At 45.3% G+C, this 27,787-nt stretch overlaps 1 protein-coding gene across 1 annotated transcript; it reads right to left on the reverse strand.

Moving 5' to 3' along the window:
• Nucleotides 1–213: 213 nt before the first annotated feature.
• ANKMY1 (ankyrin repeat and MYND domain containing 1) lies at nt 214–27,787 on the reverse strand. The gene is made up of 17 exons (XM_051636931.1): nt 27,674–27,787; nt 27,424–27,570; nt 26,350–26,496; nt 22,364–22,800; nt 21,159–21,375; nt 20,009–20,173; nt 17,609–17,667; nt 16,023–16,194; nt 15,068–15,208; nt 12,641–12,802; nt 11,822–11,929; nt 8,186–8,317; nt 7,263–7,376; nt 4,491–4,653; nt 3,579–3,645; nt 2,099–2,253; nt 214–451 (listed from the first exon to the last, which is right to left on the reverse strand). Exons 1-17 carry the CDS (start codon nt 27,785–27,787, stop codon nt 285–287), a joined length of 2,667 nt encoding a protein of 888 aa, XP_051492891.1. The 3' UTR covers nt 214–284.

The following is a 27,787-nucleotide window of genomic DNA, read 5'->3' on the forward strand; positions in this document are numbered from 1 at the left end:
TCTGGCAATATTATTTAAAACATATATATAATTAGATTATAAAATCAATCCAAAGTTGGATTTCTAATTGCAAAGATTTATTTAAATACTTAACCTGTATGTACTCACATATTGGTTTTCGATGACATTATTGTCCTTGAGCTTCTATGGGGTATCTTAGAAATATGTTTCTCAAAACATGTCAAATTAGATCACTTGTAACTTTAGAAGAAAGGGATTACAAGGCAGAAAGTATAGTGGGATTAAAACTTATCCACACAACAGTAGGAGTGACGTGAGTCAAGTCAGTCATTCTTCCTGTGATGCTTTCCTCCACCACCCCCAACTTCACTCTTTCTGCTTCCTTTCCTTTCCTCTTTTTCTTCTCTTCCATTTTTCCCCTTTTTGCCAGGGACTTTCTCTTTGCATCCTGTGCTGCTGGCACCCAGAGCTGCTGGAGCTGGACTTTTCCCTGGGAACAAACAAACAAAAAAAATTAAGAAAATCCAACACCACTTATTTCTTTGGGGAACCTTCAGTTTCTCTGGAATAATGAACTGGAAGCAGGTAAAAGACTGGAGGATGTTCCTATCTTGGTGTAGTTAATTGCATGTGATGTGAAGACACAACTTGGGTGGCTCACTTCCATGTGGCCCAGCAAGCCATGACCACCTGCAGGAGGGCAAATGGTCCCTCCTTCTTCTAGCAAACATATCCAAGAATGTTCTAATCCTGCAGTTTATGCTATGCGTTACCTCAGGGCTCAGTTAAACACTGAGAGTATGGTTCATAAAGTACAACATAAATGCTAATCCCATTGTCCAACAGCAAAAAGCTCAGGAATCTGGGAACAGGGCAGAGGGCATGAGAGGCTCCCAGAGCAACAGATTTAATTGCGTTCCAATGCATCTGATTTAGGGGATTTCAGGTAATTTTTAAATAAAGGACAACCATGGGAGAGAAAAAAGGAACAAAACAAAAGAACAAGCAGAAACCTTTCTACCTCAAAGTAGCTAGAAAGGAAGAGACAACTTAAAAAGAAGTTTTTTTATTGCTGAGAAACATTCTGTCTACAGGAAGACACTCTCACATCTGAATTTGAGCCACTGAATCCAATTCAATGCAATTTGAGATTTGGCATACAGGAAAGGGATTACTACTAAAAGAAGCAGCAGCTTACATAATTATTAGTTAACATCTTAACACCACACAACTGTGTCACTGAGACATTACATTGTTAAAGACAAGGCATTAAAAATCTATTTTCTAAGTGAATGTGAATTTTTTTCATGTTTGAGTCCTCCAGTGTACAACTGCCACAAGACTCATCATTTGTCCTTGTACTCTGATCCCTTCACTTCACTTCCCTTGCCTTATTGTTTGGTTCTATGCAGAGCCCATGGTAGTAAGCCTGTGTGATAAAACTTATCTCCACTATTCCCAACACACAGGGTTTCACAACTATCCAGTTTAAAAGTCCCATCCCAGGCAGCCACTAAAATGCAGATCAATTGCAGACCTGTGAATACAGCAGTTCTGTGTCCATCCTCACATTTGGCAGATTTCTCATTCAATCTGTGTGAGCTTCTGGTATCATTAAATAGTCTAGTTACTACCATGCCAGTCTTCTGCTAGTGTCTAGCATGGGGAGGGGGTGTAATGTGGCCTCATTTTTATCAGCACACATGCAGTTTCCAAGAACCACAGTACTGTGGTATCAACAGTTCCATGAAAAAAAAAGTCAGAAATCTCATTATTTCTGTTCTAATACACAAAAGATGTGATGAAGAGGTAGTTTGGATGGAAAGTTTCACTCTGCCTAGTTTATAAGATCCATTGTGATCCTTCTGCCTGGAAAGTTGTCTACTGATATCCACAGCAACTAATCTTAGTCTTACCTTAAAGATTCTTCTCTCTTGAAAGTGACACTAATGACACAGCTGCAGATCTCTTAAAGCTGGTGTGTTTACAAAAAATAGCTGCTCAAGTAGATGAACTGAACCTTTTTATTTAAATGCCTTCATCAAACACATCTTGCTGGCCCATGACAAGGAGGAGACCCCCAGGTCAGCACTCACACACACGCTGTGGTACACAGAGCAATGAGAAGCAGACTTACCCCGCAGCCCCCTGCACTCCTGCCTGTGCCGCTCAGCCCAGGATTTCTTCTTGCAGGTTTCACTGCAAGTGAAGACTTCATGGCAACGCGTGCAAAGCGACAGCTGGACCCCAACTGAGCGGCCACACTGGTAGCAGTACTTAAAGAAGGGCAGTCTAGAACAAAGGCAGTTGGAAAGTGAGAGCACACTGCATGTTTGGGGTGTTCCTCAACGTGACAGAATTGTTTGCAGATCACAGTAAAACTGAATCAAAATGGCTACAATACAGAAATAGTGTTCAACTATGAGAAACAGGAGACTCAGGAACTCACCACAGGAGTCTGCAGGGAAGGGAGCACACAGCAGCTGCAAAGGCAGTGCCCAGGAACAGACCCGGAAAGGCCAAATGTCCCACGAGAACCATGGCCAACCTTTACCAACCCGGCCAGCACACCCTGCACCAGCACTCTGTGCCTCCAGGTGCCCATGGCAGTCTCTGGAGATGCCCATTCCCAAAATGGCTGGCAGGACAGATTATATATGGCCAGAGATAACACAGCCAAGCTAGAAAACTCAAAAACCCCTTCTAGAATCCACTGGAAGACTGCAGAGGCCACCGAGACACTCAGGCTCCTGCATTGCAGCAGTTATTCCAACGCCAGAGTAGAAAACGAGTGCCTGGGCTAAGGGTTCCAGTGGGGCTGGGGAGCAGAATGTTAGATCTAGGCACAACCTGGGCTACATATTTACACACTTTTGAAGCATTTAAGAACCCTTTTCCAATAGTTTGCAAGTTTCACTGAGGTTTCATCTGTCCCTGCAAGTCATCGCTGAGATCTGTTTGCAAAATCTTTGTGTGCTACTTTAACCTTCTGGATTTTATTTTAGTTCACTTTATGTTCTTCTGGCTATTTCTGCATCTTATGTTACTGTGGAGCATCAAGATTCAACAAAAATGCTGCCTCAAAACCTGTGTCTTCAGAAGTGCCCCAGTTCCTCTTGATTCAAATGCTGAGACAACATTCAGAAGCCCGTGAGCTCCCTGCAGCAGGAGAAGCTTATGACAGGACTCAGGAACCTTGAGGCAAGTATTTCCATTATTACTGAAACTTCTGTTAATGCACAATTCCAAAAATAACATCCAAATTATACAAGTAATTCCTGTAATTTCTGGAACTACAACATTTGTACAGACCTGTTTCTAAGCACTTGCATGCTACTCTAAGGTTCCAATGTCATTGATTGGTTTAAAACACAAGGACACTCAGCTTCCCGTGGGTAGATTGGATGTCACACAGACTCTCCTGGCAAAGCCTGAAGCTGAAGAACAGTGATGTGATCAGAGCAGTGAGAGAAGCTGACTGCAGCTGGCAAGTCTGGATAGATTTGAGAGGAAAAGGAGAAAGGAGAAAAGCAGCAGGGTGACAATGGCTTTGGTGAGGGAAAAACCAGGGCATACAATTTTTGAGTAAGAACTCAAGTGCAGTGTCTCAGCCCTACCTCCCTTCTTCCAAGTGATGGCTCCCTCCATCCTTCTTTGAAACGTGTGTATGAACAGCAGAATTTCCTGCTCCACAAACAGGGAAAACAAAAATCACTATTCTGACTGGAGAATGGCAATCACATGATCCACCTACATTAATTAACAGTCTGCTTGGCTCTGTCTGCTGTATAAAATTTGAAGATACATCATAAAATGCATCTTCCATCAACAACCTTCAGATGCCAAGAACAAAGGAGCCAAGTTGCTATGTCACAGCCAAAAGGAAGAGACCACACAGGTCACTTGCTCTTAGTTCCTGCTTGTGACAAGTCATTGTCACAGGTTTGCTGAACTGCAAAGGGTCCTACAGTCAGGGTTCCCTTCCCTTCGTGATGTGTCTTCTGCCCCAAGGACTGGTGATTGAAGACCCGGGTTCTAAGCCTCATTTCACCAAACATTTGAGCACTACAGAGAATGTAACTCAAATCCTCTTAATGTATCTATTAATTCTTGCTACTCTACTAGCAGAAGGGCATTGATACAATCAGTCCTGAGTTGCCATAGGAATGACTATACACTAGATGCCCACAGTGCCACTGTCTGCATCCCAGTGAAGAAATTCCAAGGCTCTCCCATGAAAGAGGAACAAGTCCTCAAACATTCCTCAACACAGGGTAAATAGATCATGCCTAGACATTTATCAGGAAGCATCTGGCAGGCACCAAACTCATCTCCAGATTTTCTTCACAATGCCTTGTACATTCTCCTTAATGTTAGCAAACCACTGCATCTCCTTACCAAAGACATCGGAGCAGTTTTTAGTAGGAGTTCCCATTTCAAACAGTGACACTGGAATTGTAACACTAAATTCCCCTTCACACCAGGTGTTGTTACCCTTAATCTTGAACTACTCTTAAGCTTTAACTAACTCTTGGCTCTTCTCAGTTCTTCCTGATCCCACTCTTTCTCTTTCAGGATGATGCGCTCACGGAGCTTCTCTGAAATGTGTTCCAGAAGTGACTGGCGGGTTTGGAAAACTTCCTGCTCAGCTGCAGACAGGGTGTGGTACAGTGTGTGAGAGATTCTCCAGTCCTGGAACACAGGAGTTAATCCACTCACATATGGAACACTGACACAGAAGTGGCTCAGAGTTAAAGCCAACCTGCTGGCTCCTGGCCTGGAGTGGCCTCTGATGTGGGACATTCTAGTTGTTCCAGTTACCAGTTTGGGGAGTGCTCACAAGGTAACTGAAACCATTTTCAAATGTTTCTTCAGGGGGAATCATAGGATCACAGAATGCTTTGGGGGAGAAGGGACCTGTAAAGATCATCAGTCCAAGTTGCTGCACTGAGCAGGGCTACCTCCCACTGGTCCAGGTTTCCCAGAGCCCCATCCAACCCAATGTTGGAATGTTTCCAGAGACTGGGCATCTACCACCTCTCTGGGAAACCTGCACCAGTGATTCACCACCCTGAGTGTAAAAAATGTCTACCTAATATACAGGCTACATCTCCTCTGTTTCAATTTAAAACCATCACCCTTTGTCCTATCATTGCAGGCCCTGCTAAAAGGTCTGTTGCTATCTTTCTTGTAGGCCCCACTCAGGCACTGGAAGGTGCTTTAAGGTCTCCCTAGAGCCTTCTCTTCTCCAGGCTGAACACCCCAACTCTCCCAGCCTGTCTCCAGAGCAGAGCTGCTCCAGCCCTCCCATCATCTCCATAGCCCTTCTCTGGACTTGCTCCAACAGCTCCATGTCCTTCCTATGTTGGGGACCCCAGAACTGGACCCAGCCCTGCAGAGGGGTCTCACCAAACTGGAGCAGACGAGCAGAATCCCATCCCTTGGCCTGCTGGTCATGCTGCTGTTGATGCAGCCTGGGATAGGCTTTGCTGTCTGGGCTGCCAGCGCACGTTCCCAACTCATGTCTAGCTTTTCATCCCCCAGTGTTCCCAAGTCCTTCTACCCAGGGCTGCTCTCCATCCATTCTCCACCCACCCTGTCTTGATATGGGGGGATTGCCCTTACCCAGGACCTTGCACTGTTCTCATCTTGCAGAGTTCCCTCTCTCAACACTTCTGGAAGCATCAAAAAGCTTCTTAGAACTGAGAATACCATTGAAAGGCACAGCTTATCTCCTGCTCCATCATTCAGTGTCCCACACTGCTTCCCTGGAGTGAGGGCCAGCAAGGATGAACAATAGCCCAGAGCAAGCAGGAAGGTAAATGAGGTACCTGGAGTATGGTGATCAAGTTTCACCCATCATTACACCTATAAATTGCTTAATTTATTTTCCTTTGTGACGATCAGCTGCAACTGCAAGCAAATTACAGACCTTTCTCTGGTCCAGAGAAGGGCCACAATGATGATCTGAGGACTGGAGCAGCTCTGCTGCAAAGACAGGCTGAGAGAGTTGGGGCTATTCAGTCTGGAGAAGAGAAGGCTTCAGGGAGACCTTAGAGCACCTTCCAGTGCCTGAACGGGCTCCAGGAAAGCTGGGGAAGGACTTTTCACCAGAGAAGACACGGATAGGACAAGGGGTAATGGTTTTAAACTGAAAGAGGGGAGATTTAGGTTACATATTAGGAAGAAATTCTTCACTATAAGGGTGGTGAGGTACTGGAACAGGTTGCCCAGGAAGGCTGTTGATGCCCCATCCCTGGAGGTGTTCAGTGCCAGGTTGGATGAAGTTTTTGTGCAACATGGTCTAGTGGGAGGTGTCCCTGCTCATATCAGGATGGTTGGAACCTGAAGACCTTTAAGGTCCTTTCTAACCTTAACCATTCTATGATTCTATTATAAAGAAAATCACAATTTAATATCTACCCAGAACATCAGTGTGGGATGCAAAACCCCTCATTAGCTTTAAGGAGGCTGTCCCACCATCGAGGGGCACCATTACTGTTGTTCTGCGCAGAACAACTGCCGTCCTTGTTCCAGAGGTAAGCTATCTGGTGACCACATAAGCTTTCTTGTTAATAAGAAAGCCATTAAAAAAACCTTACATTAGCTCTAACTAGAACTGTCACAGAATCCCAAGCCTTTGAAAAGTTTTTTTAAACAAATATATATAAAAAAAAAAACCAGGCAGAAATTTATTATCTATACTTCACAGTAAGATTATTTTAGAAGGATTATTAAATTAGTAAGGATTGCTTTAGTAAATAAATTTATTTATTTAGTAATATATATTTTAGTTATTCTAGATACAACATACAACATAAATACATGCCTTAATGTATGTTTTATTTAAAATATGTATTATTTTGGAAATTCATTATTTTAAAGTTTGATCAATAATGTCCTATCACAGCTTACAATGCATCTAGAATGACTATACTATCATGACTATAATAGAAATTACTATAATATGTAACTTCTCCTGAATTGATTGTAGCCTCAGGGAAACACACGTTACTTTTGGTTTTTATGCCTGGGTTTAAGATTACAATTAACTCTTTCCAATCCAATTAGGGATATAATCTCACTGTAACACATGAGAGTGAGGACTGCCTTCACAGCAAGACTACCAGTGTGTTCAGACTTCAAGTGATTCATTTGGTGCTAAGCTGAGTCTCACAACAAAATGAAGGGGAAAAGCAAATTCCCATGGAAGTTTCTGAAGGGCTCAGGTGATTCCTAAGGACACAACAGGCCACGTATCCTTGCATGTGGTGCTATGGGTATAGGAAATGACACCATACCTGAGCATATATGTCATAGGCAAAGTCCACCACTGTTCCCACAGCCTTGCCCTGTCCCTCCCCGAGAGTAACTGGTGCAAGGATATCTGCACCAGCTTCAAGCAGGTTATCAACCTAAAGAAAGCAAATAATTAATTAAACAGCCAAGCAAAAAGAAAACCTCCTCAAAAATAGCACTCACACCACAGCTACAGAGACAGGGCCAAGCACCAGAGCTCAACCTCCATTTGTGAGAATATTCTGCAGGCCAAACCCTGCATTTCTTCTCTCCCTCTAGAGCTGATGATGAATCGTCAAATCTACATGTATTGTGTGACTAAAACCTTCTTTGCACACAGTCGCGGTTTGTTTCTGGATATCTCGGAATCCTGCAGCAACAACAAAGCAGGAACAGCTCATGAGCGAGGGGGCAGGACTCAGCTGGGGCCATAGCCTCCACTCCCAGAGCTCCACCTCCACTGTGAGTATCAGCCGTATGCTCCAGGGATGAGGAGAAAAACCCTGATTTCCACAAGGGCAAACACTGCAACTGAGCTCATCACAGAGGTGAAGTGTGTCACTGCAGGCAGCACAGAGCACTGCACAGTGACAGCCACAGACAACACTTCTCTCTCCATGCAGGCTGTTCAGATTCAAACCTGGCAGTCCTGTGGGCACTACAACTATCCCAGCTGACTAATGTCTATTTTCCTCTTCTACACAGGAGGTTACAATCCTCTTTACTCAAACACGAAAATAAATTCCTGTATAAAATCCTTGTTTCTCAAGAGAGGAACAGCCAGCACTAGGAATAGACATGGATAAATTTTGCTGGAAAAAAATAAATCAGTTTACTCATTACAGAAAAAGGGGATTCGGTGCAGCTGACAATCATGACTGTTTTTCAGCAGTTTAAAAAGCCAGTGAGAGGGCAGATGTCTCACCAAAGCGATCCTCTGTGCTGCTGGTCTCTCCCATCCGTAGGCTGTGCTGAGCGTGGCGCAGAGGGCGCTGTGGACGGCTGCACCCAGGGGCAGGTTGGGGTCAGCCCCGTGCTTGAGGAGCTCAGCCACTGCCTGCAAGTGGGACCCGTGAGTGACTGAAGACACCATTACTGACAGCCCTGCAGCAGGAACCTGATACCCCACCTAGATCAGATGAGACTTTAAAACTTTACTGTTTTTTCGATGACACATCTGGAGTATTTGCTCATTTTTCTCTTGATTTCATCAGAGCACAAACATTTAATCCACTGGGCAGTATCACAGAATCACAGAAAGTCAGGGGTTAGAAGGGACCTCTGGAGATCATTGAGTCCAACCTCCCTGCCTGAGCAGGACCAAAAACTAGGGCAGGTCATTCAGAAAGGCTCCACAACCTCTCTGGGCAGCCTGTCCCAGGGCTCTGTCACCCTCACAGGAAAGAAGTTCTTCCTCATGTTCAGGTGGAACTTCCTATGCTTGAGTTTGAATACATTGCCCCTCATCCTATCACAGGGCAAGTGACAAGAAGTTGTCCCTGCCTTCTTGATCCCCACCCCTCATGTATTTATGGACATTAATTAGATCCCCCCTTGGTCTTCTCCTCTCTAGACTGGAAAGCCCCAGGTGTCTCAGCCTTTCCTCGTAAGGCAGGTGTTCCAGTCCCTTCATCATCCTTGTAGCCTCTGTTGGACTCTCTCCAGCAGATCCCTGTCTCTCTTGAACTGGGGAGCCCAGAACTGGACACAATACTCCAAGCAAGGTCTCACCAGGGCTGAGTAGAGGGGGAGGAGAACCTCCCTTGGTCTGCTGGACACACTCTTCTTAATGCACCCCAAGATACCATTGGCCTTCCTGGCCACAAGAGCACATTGTTGTCCCATGAATAACTTGGTGTCTACCAGGACTCCAAGGTCCTTCTCCACGGAGCTGCTCTCTAGCAGATCACCTCCTAACCTGGACTGGTGCATTCTGTTGTTCCTTCCCAGGTGCAGGACTCTGCATGTGCTCTTGTTGAACCTCATTAGGTTCCTCTTTGCCTAGCTCTCCAGCCTGTTCAAATATTGCTGAATGGCTGCACAGCTTTCAGGTGAATCAGCCAATTCTTCCAGCTTGGTGTCATCAGCAAGCTTGCTGAGAAAACACTCTGTCCTGTCATCAAGGTCATTGATAAACATGTTGAACAGGACTGGACCCAGCAGTGACCCTGTGGGACGCCACTAGTTACAGGTCTCCAGCTGGACTCTGCACCATTGACCACCACTCTTTGGGCTCTATTGTGTAGCCAGTTCTTAATCCATTTTTCTATGCCATATGTTCTGGGCTTGCTCAGTAGTTTTCACTTTTTTTTTAGCATGGATCATAATGTCATCATGGAATATTTTACCAAACAACAGTATCAAAGACATGGGAGGGTAACTTTAAAAATCATCCGGTCTGATTCATAAAGTGTATTTTTTTAAATAAATGCTTTATCACAAAGATAAGGATTAGAGAGGTTGATCACTCACAGCATATTTGCTACAGGAAAGGTAGAGAGGCACTTTTTACAAGGGCGTGAAGTGATGAGACAAGGAGGGGAATGGTTTCAAGCTGAAAGAGATGAGATTGAGATGAGATCTTACGAAGAAATTCTTCACTGTGAGGGTGGTGAGGCCCAGCTTGCCCAGAGAAGCTGTGGCTGCCCCATCCCTGGAAGTGCTCAAGGTCAGGTCAGTTGGGGCTTGGAGCAACCTGGTTTAGTGGGAGGTGCCCCTGCCCATGCAGAGGGGTTGGAGCTAGACAATCTTTAACGTCCTTTCAAACCAAAACCATTCTCTGATTCCATACTTCTATGCAGTTTTAGCCACTTCTTTTATAACCCTTTCCATAGTCCACACTCAAGTCCAGATTTATTTTTATAGACATTTGATTCCCTTCTAGTGAAAGGAATATAGTTAAAGAATAACAACACAAACCAGATATTTTCTATTATGTTCTACCATTTAAATTAGAGAAGGCAAAGGCATGGACTCCCTGGAAAGGAAGATCTCTGCACTGCAGGAGAAGAGTAGGTTCATGACTGTTGGAAGGATCTGAAGATGCGCAGGTCTATGGGACCTGACAGGATTCATCCACAGCTCCTGAAGGAGCTGGCTGATGAAATTTCAAAGCCTCTGTCCTTCATATTTGAAAAGTCTTGGCAGTCTGGAGAAATCCCCACTGACTGGAAAGGGGAAATATAATTCCCATTTCCAAGAAGAGAAAAAAGGAAGATCCAGGGTACTAATGACCAGTCAATCTCACCTCTGTGCCTGGCAAGATCATGGAGCAGATCCTCCTGAAGACTCTGCTAAGGCATGTTGAAAGCAAAGGGGTGGCTGGTGACAGTCAGCACGGCTTTACCAAAGGCAAATCCTCCCTGACTAACGGTGGCTTCTACAATGGGGTCTCAGCATCAGTGGACAAAGGAAGAGCAACTGACGTCAACTCCCTGGACCTGTGCAAAGGCTTCAACACTGTCCTGCACAACATCCTGGTATCAAAACTGGGACAGTATAGATTTGATGGATGGAGCCCTCGTTGGCTAAGGAACTGGCTTGTTGGTTGCACTCAAAGAGTGGTGATTAACGGCTCCATGTCCAGATGGAGACCTGCGACCAGTGGTGTTCCCCAAGGGTTGGTATTGGAACCAGTGCTATTTAACACCTTTGTTGGCAACACAGCCAGTGGCATTAAGCGCACTCTCAGCAAGTTTGGTGACAACACCAAAGTGTGTGGTGAGGTGACAGACTGGAGGGAAGGAATCCATCCAGGATGCAAGGAGATCCTACACCTGGGTCAGGGCAACCCCAAGAACAAATACAGGCTGGGTGGAGAACGGATCAAAAACAGTCCAGAGAAGAACTTTAGGGCCAGCAATGCGCAACTGCAGCCCAGAAAACCAACCATGTTCTGGGCTGCATCAAAAGAAGCAAGGCCAGTAGGTCAAGGGAGGTGATTCTCCCTCTTTACTCAGCTCTTGTGAGAGCCTAGTTGGAGAACTGTGTCCAATTCTGGAGCACCCAAGACAAGAATGACATGGAGCTCATGGAGAAAGTACAAAGGGCCATGAAGATGATCCGAGGGCTGGAGCAGCTCTGCTATGAAGAAAGGCTGAGAGAGTTCATTGCCTTCAGAAAAGGAGGCTAAGAGGAGACACCATTGCCCTCTGCAACTACCTGAAAGGATGTCATAGGGAGGTAGGTGCTGCTCTCTTCTCACAAATAACTGGTAACGGAACAGGAGGGAACAGACTAAAGCTGCACCAAGGGATGTTTAGGCTAGACATTAGGAATAACTTTTCCACTGAAAGAGACATTGAAACGTGCTGCCCAGGGAGGTGTTTGAGTCACCATCCTTGGATATGTTTAAAAGTCATCTAGTGTGGCGTGTGGGGACATGACTTAGTACTGGACTTGGTAGAGTAGGCTTAATAGTTGGACTCAGTGATCTTCAAGGTCTTTTCCAACCTCAGCGATTCTATAATTCTGTGATTCTAGGTAGTTTGGCTGCCGCCAGAGAAGACAGACATGAATGGAGAAGCACATGAAAAAAATGAAGGAAGGTAAAGAGACTCACCAAGTCATTCCCACTGGCGATGGCTAAGGACAGTGGTGAATGGCCACTCCACAGCATGTTTGGATTTGCCTGGTGCATTAAAAGGAGGCAGATAACATCTCTGGCATGCTTTGTAGGCAAGTGTGGTGGAAAAAGGGAGAAACAGATCAGAAAAAAAGTTAACCTTCTAATATTAAATTTAATAATAATAGTATAATTACTAAAATAAGCAGCATAAAACACATGCAAACCTTTCACCTAAACTATGATGTAAAAACACAAATCCACTTTCTCATGACTGAGAACCCCAAGCACAGAGGTATAATTAGTTTTCAATAATAATTAGTTTTCCTCTTCACAGCCAGATTATCAAATCTCATTACTCCTGCCACGAGCAGGAATGTGCAGGTTTGCTTCTGGAGATGTAGGTCTTCTCCCTCAAATGCCTTTCTCCAAATGTACGCATCCCAAGCCTGCTGGAAGAATGTTACTATAGTACAAAATCAAATGCACAGAGGTTACTGCCTGCCAGAACTAAGACTGTCCACCTTCAAATTGGCCTTGTGGGTGATTAAGCTAATGGCAAATTAACCAAAGGAAACTTGACTTAAAGAATTCTTCTTGTCAAACAGAACTCCAAAATTTAAGAAATGTTTTTTCCTCAAGTGCTAATAGCTTTTTAATCAGTACAACAGAAATAATTCAGTAGAAAATTAGTTTATTCCTGGTATTCAACCAGTTCTCTAAAGAGGGATGAAATGTCTTCATTGCCAAGTTGGATCATTGAGATTAGTTTAGAACTACCCCCTGTGCGTGGAGCCTCAGAAGCTACAATCCTACCTTGTGGTTATCCTCTCTTTCACATACAATATGCAGGGCAGTCCTTCCACCTTCCTCTGGGACAGGACCACTATAGGAGGAAAAGTACTCTTGTGGTGACCCAGCTGTGTTCTTCAGTTGGAACATGACACCTCCTGTGCAGCTGGCTTCTGTGGCCTGAGCCTGAGGAATCAAAGTGAAATTACATGCACTTTTACAACACAGCTTAAAGACAAGTTAACAGCAAATAAGCCTGCCTGGTTATCCCTGGGTCTGGATCTCAATAATGGATGAGACTTGTTCAGCCCCACAAAAACAACAGCCACCCTTTTTCTGCTTTCTCCTCTGCATCTGGGTCTCACCTGCTTTGCAATGCATGCTAAGAGGTTTAATAAAACCACTGGACAAGTCTAAGAAAGGCAAACTTGAGAGACGATGTTCCTAAATTTTACTGGACCAGACAGCACAGTGTAGGGAGTGGGAAGCACAAAGGACCTGACTTGACTCAAGCTCATTCTCATGTCATTCATTTAAAGTTTATGAGTACAGGGTTACCAGATTAATATAAAAAATTGAAGTGATATTTGAGAAGGTAAATCTTGCTTACGCTGGGTCTGGGCATTCTCTAAGTACTGTTGATAAATAGGTATTAAGTGCTCCTGTTTACTACTTAAGGACAAAGTACTAACATTCAAACTGACAGAGCCATCTAATCTCCCTGTCTTGCAGACATTCACCTTAGTCCTTGTCACGACATTTTATCAGTCTAGTAACATAAGCCAACTCCTTTTTTAAGTGACTGAGAGACGGTGGCATGCCAGGGGGCTGGCCAATGTCATTGCAAGGCCCCTCCGGTTACCTCTGAATGGCCATGGCAAACAGGGGAGGTTTCTGAGGAATTTCTTTACATTTCTGGGAGATGGAAGGAAGAACCAGGGAACTACAAGCTGCTGAGCCTCACCTCAGCCTATGGGAATCTGATGGAAAAAAACCTTCTGAGAAGCCATCTGCAGGCATAGTACAGATAGGAAGGTGACTGGAAGCAGCCAGCCTGTATTTGCAAAGGAAAAAAAACACCTGACAAACAGGACAGCCTTGTACAAGAGGACCAGGTGAAAGATGGGGAAGCAGTGGATGTTTACCTTGACTTGAGCAAGGCTCTCAACACTGTCATCAACAACCAGTTTCAGACAAGCTGAAGAAAACTGGACAGTGAAGGGGACAGTGGGTTGTGGTCAGCAGCACAAAATCCAGCTGTGCTTTACCCAAGAGGCAGATCCTGGGGACACGGCTATTTAACATCTTATCTTGCTGGGATGGAGTGCACCCTCAGCAAGTACACAGACAATACAAAATTGGGAGGAGTGGTTTAATGCACCACACAGTTTTTCTGCTCTTCAGAGGCACCTGGACAGGATACAGAATTGGGCAGAAAGGAATCTTATTAAATTAAACATAAGGAAATGTCTGCATGCCCCCACTACACCTGGGGAGGAATAACTCCAGGCACCAGTACAGACTGGGGCTGACCAGATGAAAAAACGTCTTCTAAAAAAGGAGCTGGAGGTCTTGGTGGACAAGCTGAACGAGTTAGCAGCGTGCCTCTGCAGCAAAGAAGGTCAACAGCATCCTGGGCTGCATTGCCACTAGAACAGGTTGCTCAGAGAAGCTGTGGAGTCTCCTCTTCTGAAGATACTCAAGAACCAACTGGACTTGATCTGGAGCAACTTGCTATAATTGATCAGCTTTGAGCAGGGGTGTTGTACTACACAATCGTCAGAGGTCCGTTCCAAACTTTCAACTGTTTTGTGACTACATGATTTTACTACTACCAACCTAAAGTAATTTTTCAGGTAACAGATGCCAGAAAAAGCATGTATTGCTAGTATAGCTCCATCAGCAATAGAGAATTACCATAAAAAATGGCAACTCTCAGATGTGCTGTGCTACCAAACAGCTGCTGCTAGGCTGGCCTTCTGCAACCTGGAGGCACAGGAAGTGCTGCAGGAATCTAGCAGAGAGAGCCTGGGTTCAAGGAAAAGAGAAATAAGGAAAGAAAAGATTAGGCCAGCCCATCCACAGGGATGAAACAAGCAAGTCCCGTCACAGACACAACTGCTTCTGCAGTTGTATCTTCAGGCATTTGTACTGGACTACAAGCAAAAGACATCTAAACTCTGTCTTATATAAGGCATGATAAAAAAAAAAAAATGTTCTGGGGTAACAAATCCAGAAGGGTATGTTTACTGCAGCCCAGTACTATATATATAGACCTCAAGTGGCTTTGCCTTTTTTGTTTGGTTGGTTTTGGTTTTTTTAAAGGCTCTTTCAGAGGAATGCAAAGATTTTACGTGAAATCAAGCAGGTAGGAATCTCAACTCCCTGCTGAGGTCCTGTGCAACCTGAATTCCAACAGCTGAAAAAAGAAGAGCTCAAAAAGCAACATACCTTGTCTGGACTGTATATTTCATTTCCATCTTCTGCCCTTGCGTTCAGATCTGGGGCAGAATGCAGGAGGTGTTGTGTTATCTGGACCCCTTCTGCCCCAGGAATGGAGACAGCTATGTGCAGAGGTGTTAATCCCCGTAACTGGAAACACAGGCATAGCATTAGAACTCCTGTTTATAACAACTACAGCACTTAAACAGTGCTAAATATTTTTTCAAAGAATAATCCAAGCTCGTTCTTCCCACACTCTGTGTCTCACCAATAGTCACCATCACTTTTGAACCTGGAATCACAGAATCACAGAATATCAGGGGTTGGAAAGGACCTCTGAAGATCATCGAGTCCAAGACCCTGCCAGAGCAGGTCACTCAGAAAGTCATTCAGACAGGTCTTGACACAACCTCTCTGGGCAGCCTGTCCCAGGGCTCTGTCACCCTCACAGGAAAGAAGTTCTTCCTCATGTTCAGGTGGAACTTCCTATGCTTGAGTTTGAATACATTGCCCCTCATCCTGTTACAGGGCACAAGTGTCAAGAGGTTGTCTGTGCCTTCTTGACCCCCAGCCTTCATGTATTTATAGACATTAAGTAGATCCCCCAGTCTCCTTCTCTCTAGACTGAAAAGCCCCAGAGTTACAGGACTGTGGAACACTTCAGCTTCCAGACACTAAATGTCACAACAGCCATTAACAACTTGAGGAATGGTTTCACAAGTGTTCACCATCCACTCACAAGCTTGGCAGCCAGGAAACATAATGAGGAAAAAAAAAATACTTGGAGGGTAAGGGGCTTCAAGTTCCCTATATTAAGAAAGGTATCTTTGAACAAGGTAATGGCTTTAATCAGCTTTCTGGCCATTCCAAAACTTATTCTGCCAAGCCGGATATTTCACAGTTGGGTGCTGAAGATGCAGTACACATCTGGAATCTCACACTATTAATTCTAATCCAGTAAAACCTTAGATGAAAGCCGCACATCAGTCCTGGCTCCCCTTGCTAAGAGGAGTTTCACTGCTTCTGCATCTGCAGCTTTAACAGCGAAGAAGAGAAGGTGTGGTGGGACCCAGGGTGTATTGGGATCTGCACCTCGACGAAGCAGCAGTTGGATTGTTTCCCATCTCTTCTGTAGTCTACAATTGACATGGAAAATATCAGAATAATTTATTAGCACCTTCCAAGAAAACAGTAAAAGCTGGTGGACTTGAGTGACTCCCAGGGAGCAGAGATGAAAGGTGCCACTCCACAGAGGGAAGAGGTGGCAGCATGTAGGGCCATGTCACAATGGTCCAGCACCACCCAGGTAGAACCATGGTGACCTGAGCAGGGACAGCAAGGCTAGCAGATCTCAGCCCTCCACACCAAAGGAGTGCCAGGCAAAAGCTGTCCCTGTGTTCCTTGTGTGGGAACAGAGAGCAAACCTAGGCAAGGTTCTCTGCATCTCCACCAGTCAACCACATGTGACCTGTAAACATTAACTCCTAGACTTGTTTAATGAAAGAAGCAGACTGCTCATTCCCACCATCAAAAGCTCCCTGGGAAGTTATTTCTTCAGTCATACCTCATCCATCCATCCCAAGAAAACAAAGGTACAGTGTTTCCCTTAAACAAAAACTGGAGCAGGAGCTATGCAGGAGAGCATAGTCCAGGTGCCATCTGCATTTCCATGGAGACAAACAATCCACATGCACCCCAAAAAAAATCTGACATCACCAAAAAAAAAATTTAAAAAAGGGAAAACCACACTTGGAAATCACCCAGAAACTTCACCACAAAGTGTTCCCAGCAGAGACTCATCTTTTCAGGCATGGTATTAACTCAGCTTTACCCACATGTCCCACATAGAGTGGATCTTTGTATTCCAGAGAACAACACACAATATGCACAATACTGCAGACAACAAGGTGGGAGGATGTGTCACAAAAGTAAAATCTGAAAGATGAAGACCAGAAGGCCAACCAGGAATTTTCAGTTTGGGAGTTCTAAGATATCAAAATTACCTTCAATGCCACAAAACCCAACACATAAATTTCATCATCTTTGGTGACTGGTCTGTAAGAAAATCAAAAAGCAAAATGTGGCCCTTTCAAGACCCAGAAAGGCAAAGGAGTAGCACTACATTTCAGTAGGCACTGCTGACCAGACACTGGCAGAAAACAAGTAGCAAGTTCATATGTAGTCAAAACTTCAAGAAATAAAGCTAATATATTCTCCTTCCTCACACCTACACTTCACTGTAAGTGCCCATTGCACAAGCAGCGGCTTTATATACTTGGCTAACAAGAAATATCCTTTTGTTACAGCATGACATCCCTTCCCAGAACTCCATTTTCCATCTGCAATCTGTGCCAACTGCTGACATGAGTACCATAGAAGTGTATAAACAATGAGTGGCTTCTACTGGCATGAAAACTAGATTTGCCCAGTTAAACAAACAAAAAATATCTTTCCCTGCACAGTCCTGTGGAATACATTAAATACTGTTACCTTTTTTATACAAAAGGGTTTATGAGTGCTGGTCTCCCATCTATATTTCATGAGACTTACTCTGAGGTTCTGCCTTCAGCCACACTGACTACTTCTGAGGATTCTGATTGTTCATTCCCCTTAAAAATTTAGAAAAAGAAAGAGGTTACTGTCACGAGCTGATATTGGGGGGCAGAACAGTTTCCCACAGTTACAAAAATGAAAAAAATCTTCCCTTGCCTGATTCAGCATATTTACACATCAGAACCATAACACATTACAGTATATAATGGTATTTTGTTAACAACTGTTAGAGAAATCATTTAGAACTAATCTGTAACTAAGCTGTTGGACTTTTATTTTTTTAATCTCTTAAAATAATGGAATATTTTTCTTGTTCAATTTCCAGGGTGTCTAAAACATGTTCAGAAGAGTTACAAGTTTCTGCCAGTATACATCATCTAGCTTAAAAGAAAAAAACATTGCTGAAATAAAACAAGACACAGATTTTCAGCCTGCATTAGTTTGCAAGAGAATTCAGAACTAGGATCTACAAGATGTTTTCAAACCTGGATGCGTATGAGACTAAGAGGAGAAGTGAAAGCAATGTACAGAATCAGCCCCTGCAGAATCTCAGAGACTGACAGACACAAACCAGTGCAGAAAGATCCCCTCTCTAATCCTAATTACCTCCAAAATGAGGCGTAATAGCTCCACATTGATTTTCCATGCGGTTTGAGCAGCTGCTACCTCCCAATCCCCTTCTCCCTTCCCCATACAAGTCTTGCAGTCTCAGCAATGGGCCACTTGAACATACTCTTGGAACTGCAACAGCAGCTTCAGAGGAACCAAGGATTATTTGGTACTTAATTTCCAAGAAGTTTCCTCAAGGCATGGGCCCCAACCTGCACAGCCTCACATGAAGGTCTCAGCAGCACCTTTCCATTTCCAGACTCCATTGAAACATCTCAAAGATACAGCTCCTGCCCAGACACCTTTTTTACCCTGTTTTCTCATCCTGGTTAGCAATTCCCAACATACTTGCTTTCATTTTCATTCCCATTCCCAGGTCTGCACTCTTACAAAAGGTGTCAGCTTGGTTTGGAGCATTTCTCTGTGTCAGGGACCAGACTCCTCCCATCTGAGCAATCCCAGTGACCAGCAGACTCTGACAATACAAGTGCTCTTCCCCAGCCACTTCTACCATGGCAGCAGGACCATCACCCACACTCTCTTTTTCTACTTAGGCATTTGTAATTCCCACCAACAGCCCCAGTGCACCCTCCAAGTATCAAACACCCACCCAGTGCTACCTCACGGCCCTGCTGCTAACCCAGCGCCCGACCACAACTGCAGAGCCCCAGCTGTGCCAGAGCCTGGTCCTCCACAGGAGTCAGCAGTGAAAGCAGAGATCCTCCTGCACCCTCAGGGTGCAAGATGCAGAGAAGTTCTGACTTTCTCCCCAGGAGTACACACAGTATCATAGAATGGTTAGAGTTGGGACATTACAGAGAAGGGACATTATGGATCATCAAGTTCCAACTCCCCTGCATGGGCAGGGACACCTCCACTAGATCAGGCTGCTCAAAGCTCCATCCAGCCTGCCCTTGAACGCTTCCAGGGATGGAGTTTCCACAATTTCTCTGGGCAACCTGTTCCAGTGTCTCACTACCCTCATACTGAAGAATTTCCTCCTGATCTCTAACCTAAATCTCTCCTCTTTCAGTTTAAAACCATTACCCCTTGTCCTCTCACTACAAGCCCTTGTAACAAGTCCCTCCCAGCTTTCATGCAGCCCCTTCAGGCACTGGAAGGTGCTCTAAGGTCTCCCTGGATCCTTCTCTTCTTCAAGCTTGACACCCCCAACTCCCTCAGCCTGTCTTCATAAGAGAGCTGCTCCAGCCCTTGGGTCATTTTCATGGCCTTCCTCTGGACACACTCCAACAGGTCCAAATCTGTCTTGTGTTGCGGGCTCTAGAGCTGGACACAGTGCTCCAGGTGAGGTCTTGCCAGGCCAGAGTAGAGGGGCAGAACCACCTCTCTCCATCTGCTGGCCACACTTCTTGTGATACAGCCCAGGATGCAGTTGACCCTTTGGGCTGCAATTGCACATTGGTGGCTCATGTCCAGCTTTTGGTCCACTAGTACCCCCAGGTCTTTTTCCACAGGGCTACTCTCAAGTGTGTCCTCCCCCAGCCTGTATTTGTATCTCTGGTTGCCTCAGCCCAGGTGCAGGACCTCATGAGGTTCACCTGGGCCCACTTCTCCAGCTTGTCCAGGTCCCTCTGGATGGTACCCTGTCCCACTGCCACATCAACTGCACCACCCAGTTAGGTGTGATCAGCAAAACTGCTGATGGTGTTCTCAGTACCACTGTCAATATCATTAATGAAGATATTAAAGTAAATTTAAAAGGCAAGATCATGGCTTGAGGAAATAAGACATTATGATTCTGTCATTTTAGATGTGAAGTAGACAAACCTTGTAACTGTGCAAGGTCCTCTCAGCAATATTACCCTTGAAATATTCTTCTGGATAATAAAGAATAAAGCACATGGAGAGAGCAGATAATCCTTCATCATTACACTTATTCACATCAGCTCCACTATCAAGAAGAAGATTGACAACATCGTTGTGGGAATGAACCTGTAGAGGGAAACATCCATACTTACACATACATGTACATATTTCAGCTTTGGAGGTGGAAAGAGTTGACACCACCATTCTAAAGTAGAGATGCTCTACACATTTAGCTAGTCCAAATTTATATTTCCCACAAAACAGAAACACAAAACTGAACCATGTCTCACAAGATTCAGAACATCCATTTTTCAGCTAATTTCTAACTATTAAATGTCATGGAAATTCAGTGATAAGAAAGAGACTAAAGGTGACTGAGAAGGTTACAAGAGAAACACAGCATTCTGAATGGTCACCTAGATTTTTCTAGCCCTTTACAACAAATGCCAACTATTGAGATGGCTGAAAAGGGTGTGAAGAAAAAGGCAAGAGTGTGGGATCTCATCCCCCTCCCACAGCAACTGACATTTTGCAGGATGAGCTGTAGCTACCATCACTTCTCAACAAAATGCCTCAGAGCCTGATTTCAAACAGGTGAAAAAAAAAAAGTGCACAGTCACATCCGAAGACTAGTTTACTGTAGTCAGAACCCACAATCAAATCTAGCATTTGAAACTAAGTAGCAATTACTGAAGGGCTTAGGATCATAGAAGATGCTGGGCTGGAAGGGACCCATCAGGATCATCGAGTCCAACTCCTGTCCCTGTGTAGGGCATCCCAAGAATCACACCATGTGCCTGAAAGCATCATCCAAATGCTTCTTAAACTCAGGCAGGCTTGGTGCTGTGACCACTGCCCTGGGGAGCTTGTTTCACCCTCTGGTCCTGATGCCCAACCTAAACCTCCTGATTCAGGGATTATTCAGGTTATTTCTTTACAGCGGGATTTGGCATAATACTGGTCATTACAGACAGTGCTCACACCACTTCTATGTTTCTCTGGTGTACTGAACATTCCCTTCACACCACGTTGAAACAAGAGGAAGATGTAATCCAGCCTGCTGTACCAGGAATTGTCTCATCATGTGGCACAGTCATACTGAGCCTCTTACAGCGGCCGCAGCGAGTGCTGTGTGTCCCCGATTGTCGGCCGTGTCTGGGTGAACAAGCCCCTTCCTCAGGATCACAAAGGCCCCAGCACAGTCTCCTCGTGCTGCTGCCTCAATGAGCTGCTTTGCGGCGAGCTCCCTGGGGCCTGGGGGGCCATAGGTACCACGGGCTCCTCGAAGAATGCGGCGAACATCAGGAGTGAATTTTGCCTGACAGCGCCTGGGAAAGGAGAGAAAAGTGGAGCAGATTTAGGCAGCAGGGTACTCATGGACCACCACAGCAATAAAAGAAAACACACAAGAATACGTTGGTGAGCAAGATGGGAAAATAAGGCCAGCTGTCATTTTAAGAACTATTTCAGCTTGTGTGAGCTTGCTGACATTCATGGCAGGGAGGCACACTGGTGTACAGGGTGCTGGCAGCTGCACAGATCTTAGCTACACAAGAGTTAAAAAATAACCAGCCATCAAACAGCTATCACAGAAAGAATCACAGAATCACAGAACGACAGGGGTTGGAAGGGACCTTCAAAGATAATTGAGTCCAGCTCTCCTTCCAGAGCAGGACCAAAAACTAGGCAGGTCACTCAGAAAGGCATCCAGACCTTGTCATCTTGAAAGTCTCCAGAGAAGGAGACTCCACAGCCTCTCTGGACAGCCTGTCCCAGGGCTCTGTCACCCTCACAGGAAAGAAGTTCTTCCTCATGTTGAGGTGGAACTTCCTATGCTCGAGTTTGAATCCATTGCCCCTCATCATATCACAGGGCACAAGTGACAAGAGGTTGACCCCGACCCCTCATGTATTTATAGACATGAATTAGATCCCAAGCCCCAGTTCTGTCAGCCTTCCCTCATAAGGCAGGTGTTCCAGTCCCTTCATCATCTTCATAGCCTCCATTGGACTCTCTCCAGTACATACCCATCCCTCTTGAACTGGGGAGCCCAGAACTGGACTATTTATAGAGGTGTGACCAGGAAAAAACTGATGTAGGACTTAAAGGAATAAGACTTGTGAATTGAGAGATTAATACATTGTGTGTTTCTTTTTTTAAAAAAAAAAATCCTCATTGTCCATTTGTAATCTCAAGGCCATGAAAAACAGTATGGAGTGCAGCTTTTATCCTGCAACTTAAATCTGCAAACAAGGAACACACAAAGATAGTAATTTCTAAAAATCAATACACAATAAACTAATAATCAACAGTTACCTGTGCTTGTAAATATGCATCTGCATTCTAACCAGTAGAGGGGTTACATTTTTAACAGGCCAAGGGTCTTCCTTAGGCATCTTTGGGGTGTTTTGAAAATACCAGGCATCACACTCTTCCAGGAAGGAACGAGTCAAAGTAAGATGATCTGTGTCATGAGAATATGCAAAGACTCCTTCAGGGCAAATATCCTTATCATCAAAAGGGAGATGCTTGTAGCTACGGAGAAATGGGTCTTCCTCAACTGAAATATACTTCTTTTGAGAACTGTCATCAATGTATCTGTGGTGCACTGGATAATCCGAGAGAGAAAACAAATTGGGTACTTCAGTACAGAGTTTAATAAGATGATCCCTGAGCCACAAGCCAACGTCCTGGCAGCCATCTGGATAGCTCTCAATCCCTGGTCCAAATCTCTCATCACATTTGTACAGCCCCTTCAAGAAACAAGTCAACTCATTAGTATCAGAGATCAAACAAGGTGTGTACAATTAAAGCCTGGTTTGTATTTCACCTGGTTCTGCCCTGGTCCACTCCCTATTGGCAGAGCAGGACCCACTGAATCACAGAATCACATAAGGTCAGGGGTTAGAACGGACCTCTGGAGATCATTGAGTCCAACCTCCCTGCCTGAGCAGGACCAAAAACTAGGGCAGGTCATTCAGAAAGGCTCCACAACCTCTCTGGGCAGCCTGTCCCAGGGCTCTGTCACCCTCACAGGAAAGAAGTTCTTCCTCATGTTCAGGTGGAACTTCCTATGCTTGAGTTTGAATACATTGCCCCTCATCCTATCACAGGGCAAGTGACAAGAAGTTGTCCCTGCCTTCTTGATCCCCACCCCTCATGTATTTATGGACATTAATTAGATCCCCCCTTGGTCTTCTCCTCTCTAGACTGGAAAGCCCCAGGTGTCTCAGCCTTTCCTTGTAAGGCAGGTGTTCCAGTCCCTTCATCATCCTTGTAGCCTCTGTTGGACTCTCTCCAGCAGATCCCTGTCTCTCTTGAACTGGGGAGCCCAGAACTGGACACAATACTCCAAGCAAGGTCTCACCAGGGCTGAGTAGAGGGGGAGGAGAACCTCCCTTGGTCTGCTGGACACACTCTTCTTAATGCACCCCAAGATACCATTGGCCTTCCTGGCCACAAGAGCACATTGTTGTCCCATGAATAACTTGGTGTCTACCAGGACTCCAAGGTCCTTCTCCACGGAGCTGCTCTCTAGCAGATCACCTCCTAACCTGGACTGGTGCATTCTGTTGTTCCTTCCCAGGTGCAGGACTCTCCATCTGAAGCCACTCAGAAAGCAAAGCCTTCACAGCCACTTTGGTCCTTTGACTAGCAAACAGAAATCTTCCAGCACAAGAATAGTGCAAGGACATAAATTTAACTACAGAGGGATCTAATGTTTAGATTAAACTTTCTGATGGTTTTAGGGCCAGAGAAAGATTTTATTTTGCTTTTCTTCTGTGACCAACTTTAGATTCATTAGCCATGCTGCTACTTTCCCGACCAGGCCAGATTTCTGGTTAGATTTTCCTACCTAATCTCAATGAACACGTCTAACGCATCTGCAGACACAGAATCTGGACATGAGAGTTATTTCTTTTCTTACAACAGTAACTAAATTTAGGATTTATGTAGCCTGCCAAGCATTACAAGACATGCCAACAGAAGAGTCTCAGGAGCACATAAAGGACTACAGAAGTTTTAATCTTTCTATACAGGTGTCCTGGTTTGGCCAGGACACTATGGTAAGTAGGCATGAGCATGACCAAATTTAAGTGTATCTGGATCACACATAGTTCAAGACAGGTTAATTCTAAGCTATCACAACCTCAAAACAGCTATTTGAAGCAAAAATTAGCAACTTCACATTGAGCTGTTTAGCTACAAAGATAAAGGAGCAGGAGAAAGGCACTACCACTGGCAAAAATAAATTTCTGAGTGTGGTTACCATCTGAATCTTCTCATTTTTTTCCCTTAGCTTTAAACTATACATCATATACTCAAAGCTCTCCTAAATCCACAATTAGTGCCACATTGTCAACATCTATCAAGAATGCTATTATCTTTTTAATCACCTCCTCAATGCAAAGACTGTTATATTGTTTCTCTGTATGTTTTAGATTATTTGATGAATTGCAGAGATATCCAGGAACTGGTGGGTGGTGTTCCCCTGTGCTCAGGACTTTTCAGTTACATCTTCTAAGAAAACAAAGAAGGACTGCAAGTTTTTACAAAACAAGATGTCCAACTTCTATGAGCAATATCAGGTCTGAAAACTGCAAAACAGACAACTGGACACTTCAAATTGCTGTCTATCTCCAGAGTTTCTTAAAATGCAGAATTTTTCCAGTTTCATATTTTTGGCATCCTAATATGACTTTGTAATATGACATTACTTTGAGAGTAATGTCTAATAAACTCTTCATTAAAGGAGGAGAATAAATACTGAAATCTTTTGTTAGATACTAGAATAAGAAACTTTTCCAGCCATCAGATTTTTAGTTCTGGACAGATGGTATCACATCATAGGGCTGGAAGAAGGATCTGGGAAACCACAGGCCTCTCAGCCTGACCTGCATGCCAGAGAAACTTTAATAACACCTTTGACACAATTTCCCATATTATTCTTCTGGAGAAACTGGCAGCTCATGGCTTGGATGGGTGTACTCTTTGCTGGGTGAAACAGTGGCTGGTGGCCAGGCCCCAAGAGTTGTGCTGAATGGAGTTAAACTCAGTGGGTGGCTGGTCACTAGTGGTGTTCCCCAGGGCTCAGTGTTGGGGACAGTTCTCTTTAAGATCTTTAGCAATGATCTGGACCCCTCAACCAGAGGATCAGGTGTACCCTCACCTTGCAGATGGCACTTTTGGGAGAGAGTGTTGATCTGCCTGAAGGTGGGAAGGGTCTACAGAGGGATCTGGACAGGCTGGATACATGGCTTGAGGCTCTGCAGAGGGATTGGGACAGGCTCGATAGATGGGCTAAGGCCAATTGCATGAGATTTATCAAGGCCAAGTTCCAGGTCCTTGGGTTCCAACAACCCCAAGCAACACTCCAGGTATGGGGAAGAATGTCTGGAAAGTGCCCAGTGGAAAAGGACCTGGGAGTGTTGGTCAAGAACAGCTGATTAGGAGCCAGTATGTGCCCAGGTGGCCAAGAAGGCCACGAGCATCCTGGTTTGTGTCAGCACTAGTGTGGCCAGCAGGAGCAGGGCAGGGATCCGCCGCCTGTGCTGGGCACTGGGGAGGGGGCACCTTGAATCCTGGGGTCAGGTCTGGGCCTTCATAACTAGAAGGACATTGAGGGGCTGGAGTGTGTCCAGAGAAGGGCAATGGAGCTGGGGAAGGGTCTGGAGCACAGGTCTGATGAGGAGAAGCTGAGGGAATCAGGGATGTTCAGCCTGGAGAAAAGGAGGCTGAGGGGAGACCTGCTGGCTCTGCAGCTGCCTGAGAGGAGGTTGGAGCCAGGGGGGTTGGTCTCTGCTCCGAAGGAATGAGTGATAGAACAAGAGGAAATGGCCTCAAGTTGCACCAGGGGAGGTTTACATAGGATATTAAGATTTCTTCACTGAGTTTCTTCATCCAGTTTCTTCACTGTATCAGGCCCTGGCACAGGCTGCCCAGGGTAGTGGTGGAGTCCCTGTTCCTGAAGGGATTTAAAAGATGTGTAGGGACATGGTTTAGTGGTAGACTTGGTAATGTTAGTTTAACAGTTGGACTCAATGATACTAAGGGTCTTTTCTAACCTAAATGATTCTGTGATCATCTTCAATATTTCCCCATGCAAGAAATGAGTGCAGCAGAGGCTAGGCTGTTGAAAAGAGTGCCCTAACTCAATGGAGATCAAAGCACAACAATTTTGCTCTAAAGAAGGAAAACACTTTGCAAGAAGCTGCTTGCAAAAAACCCACAAATTTTCCTGTACTTAGGGTGCTTTGAAAGGCAGGGAAATTGTAGTTTTTGCTCAGAATTTTTCCAGTTACCTGAAATTTTCTGCCATCCATCCATTCCCAGGTCCCATAGCCTTCCACATGGTCAAGATAAAGAGCTCCTGTGAATTTCGAACCATCAGACCAGTAGCAAACGCCCTTTCCGTGGCGGTGGCCCCTGTAGAACTGTCCCTCGTATCTCTGTAGTGAACAAAAGAGGACACAGCAAGAAGAATGATAGGGCAGGTCAGGCCAGAAATAAGTAAAATTGCCTCCTTGCTGCAACAGAGCAGGACTAATGGGGTGTGGGAATCCAACACATGAGGAGGGTGAGTCTGTTCCACAGAAAAGAAAGGTTGGGCACAACCTCAACTCCATTTTAGTCGCAGGTTTCAGAACTCAACCAGGATTTTACAAATACCCCCATAAGCTCTTCCATTAAGTAACAATCAGCTCTTCCATTAAGTAACAATCAGTCATTCACACTGCTTTAGCAGATGCCTGTGGACACAGTCACAAATGCTGCAGGCTAAACTAACACCTATCCTCCAGCAGCTCTCAGCAAGACCTGTTCACCAGTACACACTTACACTCTGCATTTGAAAGGGGAACCAGCAGAAGCATGAAGTCCTCAAGCTGTAGGTGGACCAGATATTAAACCTTTACACACCACTTGCTAAAAGGATCAGTATGACTGCTACTCTGAAAAGGGCACCCCCCTTTCAAACTCTGGCTGGAGCCTGCTTGTCTGACTGCTCTTGACTAAAATTTGATCAATTCTCATGGATTTCAGTCACAACCACTTTAGGGTGCTCACGGTTTTGAAGCAAAACCAGATGTTTGGAGGATTTTTTTTATATAAAATTATCAAAATGTGGTAATTCAAAGAAATCCCACTTCAATCAGAATCTCTGTTTCCTACTTCTTCTGAGGCATTAAAAGTAATAATAAAATTGGAAGCCTTGCCACAGCGCTGGTATTTTATATATATGGGTAACTCCTTCTGTGAGTGAGAGCCTTTAGTTTAAAAAAAAGCCCCGAACATGGTGGTGGTTGTAGCAGCCGCAGCCACCGACAGGGACACTGAGGGAAGAGTGAGCCGGGCCGGAGCAGAGGGGCCTGGCAAACCGCTGTGTGCGGCGTGTCGCCCACCCGTGTCGCCCACCCGTGTCGCCCACCCGTGTCGCCCACCGGCACGGCGACACAGGGACGCGGGGTCCAGAGGCGGCCGCGCTCCGGGCGGGCAGGTGCTGGGCCAGACCGGCCGAACCCCACCTGTGGCGGGAGGGGCAGCCCCGGACACCGCCACGGACCCCCGGCCAGCCCCGGGGCCAGCGCCGGGCCCCGTCCTGCCGGACCAGCCCGGCCCAACTCGTACCTGAGCGGCCGCCGGCCCCCGGGGCGGGTCCGCAGCGGGGCAGGGGCTGCCCGTGCCCGCCGCTCTGCCTCTGGCCGCCGCCTGCTCGGGAGCGCGCCCGGCGCTGCCCGCCAT

The sequence above is a fragment of the Apus apus genome, chromosome 19 (assembly GCF_020740795.1).
Source record: "Apus apus isolate bApuApu2 chromosome 19, bApuApu2.pri.cur, whole genome shotgun sequence".
NCBI classification, from domain to species: domain Eukaryota; kingdom Metazoa; phylum Chordata; class Aves; order Apodiformes; family Apodidae; genus Apus; species Apus apus.

Coding starts and splice junctions, on each gene's coding strand:
- ANKMY1 (XM_051636931.1), bottom strand. CDS start 27,787: ATGGCGGGCAGCGCCGGGCGCGCTCCCGAGCAGGCGGCGGCCAGAGGC. Junction 26,497..27,423: donor GCGACACGCCGCACACAGCG/GTTTGCCAGGCC, acceptor TGTTCACTACAG/AGATACGAGGGACAGTTCTA. Junction 12,803..15,067: donor AAATATACAGTCCAGACAAG/GTATGTTGCTTT, acceptor TTGATTCCTCAG/GCTCAGGCCACAGAAGCCAG.